This window comes from Ornithorhynchus anatinus, chromosome 4 (assembly GCF_004115215.2).
Source record: "Ornithorhynchus anatinus isolate Pmale09 chromosome 4, mOrnAna1.pri.v4, whole genome shotgun sequence".
Lineage (NCBI taxonomy): Eukaryota > Metazoa > Chordata > Mammalia > Monotremata > Ornithorhynchidae > Ornithorhynchus > Ornithorhynchus anatinus.
Window position 1 is genome coordinate 63,189,025 of NC_041731.1, and position 11,440 is coordinate 63,200,464.

Here is an 11,440-nt window from a genome sequence, read left to right on the forward strand (position 1 = left end):
CCTCATAACCAACCACTCTTCCCCACACCACTGCTTTTGGTTCTTTTTAGAACACCTAGAGGGGGTCCCTGCAAGTGCACGTCCTCCAGCTGTCCTGGATTGCCCTCCCTCCTCACCTCTGCCAAACTAATTCTCTTCCCCTCTTCAAAGCCCTACTGAGAGATCACCTCTTCCAAGAGGCCTTCCCAGACTGAGCCCCCCTTTTCCCTCTGCTCCCTCTGCTGCCTCTCTACCCCCCCTTCAGCTCCCCTCGGATAAGCCCCCTTTCCCCCCCTTTCCCTCTGCTCCTCCTCCTCTCCCTTCCCCTCCCCTCAGCACTGTGCTCGTCCACTCATTTGTATATATTTTTATTAGCCTATTTATTTTGTTAATGAGATGTACATCACCTTGATTCTCTTTATTGCTATTGTTTTAATGAGATGTACATCCCCTTGATTCTATTTATTGCCATTGTTTTTGTCCATCTGTCTCCCCCGATTAGACTGAAAGCCCGTCAATGGGCAGGGACTGTCTCTATCTGTTGCCGATTTGTACCTTCCAAGCGCTTAGTACAGTGCTCTGCACATAGTAAGCACTCAATAAATACTATTGAATGAATGAATGATTGAATGAATTGATTGGGGATTTTAAATCGCTTCTCACTCCATCTCATCAAAACTCCTCTCCTCCAGGAAACCACTCCCAAGTTTATTCATTCGATTCATTCAATCCTATTTATTGAGCGCTTACTGTATGCAAAGCACTGTACTAAGCACTTGGGAGAGTAGAGGTACACCAAACCTCAAATCTCTGGATCTTCTCATTTCTCCCCACCTGTCCCTGTCCTTGTTAGTATCTTCCTTTACAAATACTTTATTAAAATGGAATTTGGCAGGCGCTGTATTAAGCTCCGGGATAGACACGAGATAGTCATTCGGACACAGTCCACGTCATTCATTCAATCGTATTTATTGAGCGCTTACTGTGTGCAGAGCACTGTACTAAACACTTGGGAAGTACAATTCAGCAACAGATAGAGAAAATCCCTGCCCACAACGGTCATGGGGCTCACAGTCTTAAACCCCATTTTACAAAAGAGATATCTGAGGCACAGAAAAGTAAAGTGACTTGCCCAAGTCACCCAACAGATAAATGGCAGAGCTGGGATTAGAACCCAGGTCCTTCTGACTTTGAGTCCCGTCCTCCCTCGACTAGGCCATGCTGCTCCACTAATACTATAAGTAAATATGGGGATTTATGCATTTAGGCTGACTGGAAATGCATAGGCCTATTTCCCCTATTAGATGATGAACTCTCCACAGGCCAGGGTTAATTTCATGTGTCAATTCTTGACCCTCCATTTCCCAGATAGTCCAGGATAGGGCTTAGCGGTGCTCAGTAAATGTCCGCGGGTGGTGATGTGGAGCCTTAGAACTGTAGCAAGGCTTGATTCAGATTCTCTGAGAGTGAATTTTCAATTGACCACTTTGTGAAACTTGAAGTAACTTGACTTGATTCCCTCTACTCAATTTAGCTAAGGGATTTCCTTTTCAAAAGCTTTCCCCTACAGTAAAAACAAACTCTTGTTATTTATTATTAGTCTTTCACTGCTGCTACATCTAAACAATAACCATCAAAGCATTTCTTTCTTTGCACTTCCAGAGATTTAGTGAAAGAAGCTGCCATTTATGTCACTAATAATTTTCTCCAATATCTCCCTGGAGAATTCCTATAATCAGCTCAAATTTAATATGTCTGTGAGTGAATTCTTCATACTTTTTGGATCTGCACCCTTTATTCACCCCTTCCTCAGGCCCACAGCACTTAAGCATCTATCCGTAATGTATTTAGTTATATTAATGTCTGTCTCTCCCTATAGAACGTAAGCCTACTGTGGGCAGTGAACTTGTCTACCAACTCTATTATATTGAACCCTCCCAAGCATTTTCTACAGTGCTCTACACACAGTAAGCGCTCAAATACGATTGTCGACTGATCGTTCATCCTCAATTATTGCTAATTCTATTGCTCTCTGTCTCAGTCAAAAAGTGCTACAGAAAAAGGTGTGAATCAAATCAATTAAAAAGTGAGTAGCAAGACACATACCGCTCTGTAAATACTGCTCAAGTTGATCCCTCCTCTCATCGGCCATGGATGCGGTCATCGCCAGATAATATTTTGGAGGGAAAGGAGGCAGGGAATTCCCGAAGATCCGTCTCAGCTATAATACCATAAAAACAAAATTTAGGATTTTTTGAAGGTTAGTACGAGGAAGGAGGCAGTGGTCAACCACTTCTGTGTTTTTACCATGAAAACTCTATGAATACACTACCAGAACGATGGTAGATGGAGGTGGAGTGTTCTGGGAGAGATGTGTCCATGGCGTCCCTATGGTTCAGAGACAACTCGACAGCATAAGACAGGACTCCAAAGATGAGCTCTTTAAAGTGATTTCTAAAGGGGTATTTCCAAAAATGCTCGACTAAAGCAAAACATACACTGTTTAGCCCACTGACAACAGAGTAGACTTAGTACTCCAGCACAAAATCAAGCACTCATACTTACTGAGCACTTACTGTGTGCAGAACACTGTACTAAGCACTTGGAAGGGTATAATATAAAAGAGTTGGTAGACATATACCTTGCCCCCAAGCAGCTTACATTCTAGAGAGGGGAGACAGGAATTAATATAAATGAGTAAATTATGGATATGTACATAAGTGCTCTAGACCGTCAGCTCGTTGTGGACAGTGAATGTATCTGATTATTGTTATACTGTACTCTCCCAAGTGCTTAGGACAGTGATTTGCATGCAGTAAGCGCTCAATAAATGCTACTGAATAAAGTGCTGTGGATCTGAGTGGAGGGGGGTGGAGAAAAACAAAATGGAGCAGTGGACTTTTGGTTTATTTTAAGGATGGAGGAGACCAGTTATCTAAACCATCCTTAGAATGATTCATCCCAAGGCTGAAACTCATACGGGCAAAGTCACGTTTCCTCTCCCGACTATGGGTTAGATCATTTTAAAGAAGGCACTGTATATTTACAGGATGTCTATCCTATCCTGTATTAGCAAGAATGATTCAGTGAATTCAGACTAATGTTATCGTCATTTTGACGTGGCTTTTAATCCGTTCTGGTATGGGGGCAATTTTACCTAGGAGGAAAAAAAAGTTCTTAATGAAGACAAGTACAGTAGGCTAAATAAAGAGTTTTAATCCACCAATTTTTTTTTTAAAAAAAAGGTATGCTCCAACATTTTGAGAAGCAGTGTGACTTAGTGGAAAAAGCATGGACTTGGGAGTCAGAGGTGATGAGTTCTAATCCTGGCTCCGCCACTTATCAGCTTTGTGACTTTGTGCAAGTCACCTAACTTCTCTTTGCCTCAGTTACCTCATCTGTAAAATGGGGATTAAGACAGTGAGCCCCAAGTGGGACAACCTGATTTCCTTGTATCTATCCCAGCACTTTTCTAAGTGCTTAGCATTTAGTAAGAGCTTAACAAATACCATAATTATTAATATTATCAGGCAAATTCTGCCTTGGCTTCATTTAATGATTTAGTCATTCAGTCGTATTTCTTGAGTACCTATTGTGTGCAAAGCACTGTACTAAGCGCTTGGGAGAGTACAATGCAATAATAAACTGCCACATTCCCTGCCCACAGTGACCTTGCAGTCTAGAGGGGGTAACAAACAACAACAACAAATCACAGTAGGCTGGGACTGAAAAGGAGTTGGACTTTAGATAAAGAAGCATTTTGACTGCAGAGGAAAAATGATCTTCAGTACTTGGAACAGCATATCTTCTGCAAACTAAGGCTCTCCGTCAACAGGTACCTCATCCAAGTCACAAGGCCCTTCCAAAAAGTGAGCAGGTTTGGGAACGATATTTTTTAAGAAGAAACAAAGCACAGAACAAGAAGTACATTAGATTTCTATGTACGGATGGCGGTGTTGAGCCACGCAGACAAAACATCAGCAGAGTCACATACAACCAATCCCACCTCCAAAACACCCTGGGAACATTCTCCTATCTATCTCTTAGCCAGAAAACACTTTAGCATCTGTTAAATGGAAGCAGTGCATTTAGCTATTGACTCATCAGGGGGAAAACATGAGACAGCAGTAGGTCCCTAATCTAGTCTTGTCTATTCAAACCCAACCTCGTCTATTCCGGTACTACTGGACTGCATGCAATAAAACTTCCTTTCGTTAAGGAGGCAGACCACCTTATCGCCATTCAAGAAACACCAGTGAATTTTTCCACTCTGACCTCAAGTCTTCCTACGACTGCGCAGGAAGGGTTTGCGAACCTCTGCGGGCTAGTAAGACTATCAGGAGACCTACAGTTTCTCTGGGGGAAATCTATGAGTCAGGCTACTCACCCTTTGTTTTAGACCTCATAGATTAAGAAAATATCTAACCTAAATTTCACATTGAGGATTTTGATTCTGTTGAATTCAAGAACATGAAAAGGAAATTTTAGAGCAATTTGCAGGCTGGGTCTATCTTTAGAAATTTGGGGGATAATTAAGACTCCTCCCTCGCCTCCCAAATCATTTTGGTCTCAATTTTCTAAGTTATTTCAGGCCATGGTATATTTAAGTTTTAAAATGTCTGGATAATTTCTTAAAGTAGTGCCAGATTCGGGGAAATTACACCAAATAGGTAGGAGAGTTCTCCAGCTAATTACCTCGAAAGAACCCAGGCCGTACTAAAATATCAACCGAAACAGTCGTATATTTGGTAGAAACATCTGTGTCCATAAAAGGGACCTGAATAACTAGGTAGATAAACAATACAAAACCCAAACCTGTCTCCTTTGCATATAATCTTTTCTTGATTTTTGAGAGATAATTGTTTTTCCTAGCATTTGTTTGAAGTCACAGATGCTCCCTAATTGGTTCTAATCATGAGCAGCCTCTAGTGAGGTATATCAGAATTATGCTTTTGTTATCAAACAGACCATTTCTGCAGAATCACTCATCCAGAGCAAAGAATCTAGATGGTAAATAAACAATTATCTAAGACTCTGAAAACTGTTAGAGACTCAAATCTTTTCCAGCCAATCTTACCACTTGAGCTTGCTTCTCAAAAGATGTTTTCCCTTAATTAAGAATTAGCCTAAAGCAGTGAGTCGACAAAGACCTTATAAATGTCTAGGTGCCATGGGAAATCAAACTCAGAAGTCAATCATTTACTCCACAGGTTCTTCAGCTTTTCAGAGCTGGAAAATATTTAAAAGTCCTCAAAGAACAAAAGAGGAATTTGGCCTGTAGACTCATTCATTGACCTACGTAGAATCAATCAGCCAGTGCTCTTTCTGTCTTTAAAATCCTTACAACAGATAAAATTGAAAAGTGTCCTCCACCACCCCCTCCCCTTTTAAGATTTAATTCTTTATAGTTTGTCTGGATAAGTCAGCTCTCCCTAGATTGAGGACTTCATGTGGGATTCTGAAAAGTAGTGTCATCTGCCCTGATGGTACTAAAATAATAACAATAATAATAGCAGTAATAGCAATACAGTCATCCTATTCCACCTGGATTACTGCATCAGCCTCCTTGCTGACCTTCCAGTCACCTCTCTCTCCCCAGTCCAGTCCATACTTCACTCCGCTGCCCGGATCATTTTTCTACGAAAACGTTCAGGTCATGTCACCCTGTTCCTCAAAAACCTCCAGTGGTTGCCCATCCACCTCTGCATCAAACAAAAATGCCTCAACATTGGCTTTAAGGCACTCCATCATCTTGCCCCTTCCTAGAGGAGCAGCATGGCTCAGTGGAAAGAGCCTGGGCTTTGCAGTCAGAGGTCATGAGTTCGAATCCCAGCTCTGCCACTTGTCAGCTGTGTGACTTTGGGCAAGTCACTTAACTTCTCTGTGCCTCAGTTACCTCATCTGTAAAATGGGGATTAAGAGTGTGAGCCCCACGTGGGACATCCTGATTCCCCTCTGTCTACCCCAGCGCTTAGAACAGTGCTCGGCACATAGTAAGCGCTTAACAAATACCAACATTATTATTATTATTATTACCTCACCTCATAACTCTCCTACTACAACCCAGCCCACACACCCTGCTCCTCTAATGCTAACCTTTTCACTGTGCCTCCATCTAACCTGTCTAGCCAAAGACCCCTGGCCCATGTCCCGCCTCTGGCCTGAAATGCCCTCCCTCCTCTAATCTGACAGATAATGACTCTCCCTCCCTTTAAAGCCTTATTGAAGGCCCATCTCCTCCAAAAGGCCTTCCCAGACTAAGCCCCACTTTTCCTCATCTCCCTCTCCCTTCTTCGACACCCTGACTTGCTCCCTTTGCTCTTCCCTTCTCCCATCCCCACAGCACTTATGTACATATCTGTCATTTTATTTTATTTATTTGTATCGATATCTGTCTCCCCCTCCCCAGACTGTAAGCTCACTGTGGGTAGGGAATGTCACTGTTTATTGTTGTATTGTACTCGCCCAGGCACTTAGTACAGTGCTCTGCACACAGTAAGCACTCAATAGAAACAATTGAATGAATGGAATGAATGAACAATAATAATAATAATTGTGGTAATTGTTCAGTGCTTACTATATCCCATATGGGGCTCACAGAGGAAGAACAGGTATTGAATTCCCATTTTGCAGATGAGGGAACTGAACCGTACTTTCCAAGAACTTATTGCAGTGCTCTTCACACAGTAAGTGCTCAATAAATACGATTGAATGAATGAAGCACAGAGAAGTTAAGCGACTTGCCACACAGCAGGCAAGTGGCAGAGCCAGAATGCGTCTGCTTATTGTTATATTGTATTCTCCCAAGCGCTTAGTCCAGTGCCCTGCACACAGTACGTGCTCGATAAATACGATTGAATGAATGATTGAATGATTAGAACCCAGGTCTTCTGACTCCTAGGCCCCGCTGTTTCACCGATATTCATTTGTAAGGACAGCCTCACTCTTACCCACCATGTCACCGTTCCAAAAATAAAAGGATCAAAGTCAAGTCCCATCTTTCTTCATTCCAAGAAAATCACGAGAGCAAACTCTTCCACTATGAGCAAGGAAGGGGTGAGCAACAGCAAGCAGTGCGAAAGAGTGGCAAAGGGCTCAGGACACGGAAGCAGCTCTGGCCGGTTCATCCATTCAATCGTACTTACTGAGCGCTTCCTGTGTGCAGAGCACTGTACTGGGCACTTGGGAAAGTCCCATACAGCGCTAAAGAGGGACGATCTCTGCCCACAACGAGCTCACAGTCTAGAGTGGGGGAGACAGAAATCAATACAAATAAACAGACAACAATATAAATAAATAAAATTACAGATATATACATAAGTGCTGTGGGGCGGGAGAGGGGATTGAGACAGGGACTGTGACCAACCCGATTTCCTTGTATCCACCCATAGGCTTAGTACAGTACCCAGCACATAAAAAATGCTTATCAAATACCATAATTATTATTGTCTCTGATCACTCTCCTGCCCAGCAGTGAAGACCCTTGGGGCCAAATTACCACCCATCACTCAGTCATCCTTTTATTCATAGAGCATTTAAAGATCTCCCAAGTGAAAGACTGAAATAAATCCTTCCTGTAGCATCTTTTAATCTCCCCATCTCCTCCCACTTCTCGCTTAGAGGGGAGTTTTCAATAACATTTATGTCTCGGGAGATATGAGGGGTTTTCACCCTATTACAGAAATATTATAAAAAAACCTGTGTCACCTGACCAGTAGTCAAACTGGCCGGCCAGTGAAGTGCAGGACGGCTGAAGGAAACTGAATGTGCTCCAGTAAATCTTCCCTCCCAGAACTTAAAGGTTCTGAACACTCCACAGGCATTTGCAGACATGAAGCGGGACATGCCTTTTAGTACCAATAAACTCAAAGAATTTTAGGGAGAGATGAAGTTAAGAACCCAGATGGTAAACACCCTCCTTAATGTCTGCAGGCAAAGACTCCAACTTCTCTACTGGGACAATTTGAGGCATGCAGAGTTTACCCAATTAAAATAGAAATCATTTCTCTGAAAAGAAGTGAAGGCTTACCAAAGTTTAGTCTGGTAGCTGGTGCACAGCCAGAGACCTTGGATGTGATTTTCTTCCTCAGGGAGAAGGGACCTAGAATTTTGGTTAACGATATACCCTCATTCCCGGGGTATAAAATGCATGAGCCTAGATCTGGTCCCACTCCAATATTATTCAATCGTATTTATTGAGCGCTTACTGTGTGCAGAGCACTGTACTCTACACTTGGAGAATACATTTCGGACAAATAGAGACAATCCCTACCCAACAATGTATTAGCTCCCAGGAGAGTGTAATCTGTCAATCAGTCAGTGGTATTTATTGCGTGCTTACTGTGTGCAGAGCACTGTTCTAAGTGCTCGGGAGAGTGCAATAGAACAGATATGGGGGTCTGACCAAGTTCGACGGAGCAACATGATGTAGTGGATAGAGCTCGGGCCTAGGAGTCAGAAGGTCATGTGTTCTAATCCTAGTTCTGCCACTTATCTACTGGGTGACCTTGGGTAAGTCACTTTCCTTCTCTGTGCCTCAGTTACTTTATCTGTAAAATGGAGATTGAGACTGTGAGCCCCATGTGGGACAGGGACCTGGTGGATCTGGGATTTGAACCCGGGCCCTTCTTACTGGGCCGGTGCTCTCTCCACCAAGCCATACTGCACCTCATTGCCTGTTTACTTATTTCGTTGTCTGTCTCCCCACTTCTAGACTGTGAGCCTGTTGTGAGCAGGGATTGTCTCTCTTTGTTGCTTAATTGTGCTTTCCAAGCTCTTAGTTCAGTGCTCTGCACCCAGTAAGCGCTCAGTAGATACGATTGAATGAATGAACAGAGACTGTGTCTATCTTGATTATTTTGTACCTACCCCAGCACTTAGCACAGTGCTTGGCACATAATAAGTACTAAACAAGTATCATTATTATATAATATTTTATATCATACTAAATAATAATAATAATCCCAGCTCTGCCACTTGTCTGTTGTGTGGCTTGGGCAAATCACTTCACTTCTCTGTGCCTCAATTACCTCATCGGTAAAATGAGGATTAATACTGTGAGCTCCACGTGAGACAGGGAGTGTGTCCAACCCGATTTGCTTGTATCCACCCCAGTGTGTTTAACATATACCATTCGTTCGGTCATTCGCTCACATTTATTAAGCACTTACTGTGTGCAGAACACTGTACTAAGCGCTCGTGGAAGTACAATAATAACGATAATAATAATGGCATTTGTTAAGCACTTACTATGTGCCAAGCACTCTTCTAAGAGCTGGGGTGGAAACAGGGTAATCAGGTTGTCCCCCGTGGGGCTCACACTTTTAATCCCTATTTTACAGATGAGGTAACTGAGGCACAGAGAAGTTGAGTGATTGCCCAAGGTCACACAGCAGACAAGTGAAGCAGCGTGGCTCAGTGGAAAGAGCACGGGCTTTGGAGTCAGAGGTCATGGGTTCGAATCCCGGCTCGGCCACTTGCCAGCTGTGTGACCGTGGGCAAGTCACTTCACTTCTCGGTGCCTCAGTTCCCTCATCTGTAAAATGGGGATAAAGACCGTGAGCCCCACGTGGGACAACCTGATTCCCCTGTGTCTACCCCAGCGCTTAGAACAGTGCTCGCAACATAGTGAGCGCTTAACAAATACCGACATTATTATTATTAAGTGGCGGAGCCAGAACCCACGTCCTCTGATTCCCAAGCCCGGGCTCTTTCTACTGAGCCACTATGCTTCTCTACAACAACTATGATGCATAGAGTGAAATGAACAGATGTGAAGCGCAGTTTACCCAAAGCACTAGATTATTGCAGTGCCAGGGAGCCCTGAGAGGGATTATTATTATTATTATTGTTATCATTATCTGGCAAGGGGGAGTTCTGGCCTGGGTCGGAGGGTGGCGGGGGGAGGGTGTTCTGGCAGGGGACAATTTATACCTTAAGTGCTGCAGTCTCTCCCCACCCCTAATCCCCCTCATCCTCCTCCATCCCCTCCATCCTCCTCCAGGTGCACATCCCCCAGGGCTTAGTACAGTGCCCAGCGCTTAGTACAGTGCTTGGCAAATAGTAAGCACTTAACAAATACCACGATTATTATTATTGTTATTATTATTATTATCTCTCACCTGTTGGTCCCAGCGTCGCAGCTGGCTGTAGCGCACCTTGCAGAAGAGGAAGCCCTCCAGATGCACAGAGTAGAGCTGTCACACAGGCAGAAACACAGCGTTAGCAGAGGGTTTCGTCCCCGTCCCCCCCCTCCCAGCCCCGGACCCCGACTCACCACATAGGGACCCCCGATTCTGTCCACCAGCCGCTCGGACACGGGGATGTTGAAGTGTGTTTTCATCATGGCACGCAGCCCCGCACCTCCTGCCCACAGCCCGAGCCGTGAAGACTGGCTCCGGGAGAGGGAGGAGCGTCCCCAGGCTAACAATAAATGATGATAATAAAAATGATTGTATTTGCTAAGCGCTTACTATGTGCCAAGCGCTGATCTGAGCACTGGAGTGGGTACAAGATAAGTGGGTTGGACACACTCCCTGTCCCACATGGCTCATAGTCTTAATCTCCATTTGACAGATGAGGGAACTGAGGCAAAGAGAAGTGAAGCGATTTGCCCAAGGTCACACACCAGACAGGAGAGAGAGGTGGGATTAGAACCCGCCACCTTCTGACTCCCAGGCCCATGCTCTATCCATTTGGCCACACTGCTTCTCATAATACCATACCACACCCCAATACCATACCATTCCATAATAATAGTGATGGCTTTAGCTAAGCGCTTACTATGTGTTAAGCACCGTTTTAAGCTCTGGGGTAGATACAGGATCATCAGGATGGACACTGTCCCTGCCCCGCATGGGGCTCACAGTCCTAATCCCCACTTTATAGATGAGGTAACTGAGCCCCAGAGCAGCAGACAAGTTGTGAGATTAGAACCCAGGTCCTTCTGAATCCCAGATTTATGCTCTTATCCACTAAGCCATGAGCGATCCCACGGGAGGGAGGAACGATTTATTTATATTATTGTCTTCCCCCCCTCCTCTAGACTGTAAACTCATTGTAGGCAGGGAATGTGTCTGTTTATTTTTGTATTGTACTCTCCCAAGTGCTTAGAACAGTGCTCTTGCACACAATAAGTGCTCAATAAGTCCAGTTGAATATACAATTGAATGAATGACCCAAGGGACGGAGAATAATAATTATAACAATTATGGTATTTGTTCATTCATTCAATTACATTTATTGAGCGCTTACTGTGTGCAGACCACTGTACTAAGTGCTTGGAAAGTACAATTCAGCAACAGATAGAGACAGTCCCTACCCAACAATGAGCTCACAGTCTAGAACAGTGCCAAGCACTGTTCTAAGGGCTGGGGTAGATGCAAGGTATTCAGGTTGCCCCATATGGGGTGCTCATAGTCTTAATCTCCATTCTACAGGTGAGGTAACTGAGGCCCAGAGA

At 44.0% G+C, this 11,440-nt stretch overlaps 1 protein-coding gene across 1 annotated transcript in view; it reads right to left on the bottom strand.

Annotated features, from left to right (window-relative positions):
- SNX31 (sorting nexin 31) overlaps window positions 1–10,321 on the bottom strand; it is a 54,852-nt gene extending 44,531 nt beyond the window's left edge. The window contains exons 1-3 of the mRNA XM_029063671.1: window positions 10,256–10,321; window positions 10,101–10,175; window positions 2,086–2,200 (exon numbers count right to left, since the gene is read on the bottom strand). Of these exons, the coding sequence (XP_028919504.1) occupies window positions 2,086–2,200; window positions 10,101–10,175; window positions 10,256–10,321 (256 nt within the window). The remainder of the gene's footprint in view (window positions 1–2,085; window positions 2,201–10,100; window positions 10,176–10,255) is intronic.
- Between the last annotated feature and the right edge of the window lie 1,119 nt (window positions 10,322–11,440).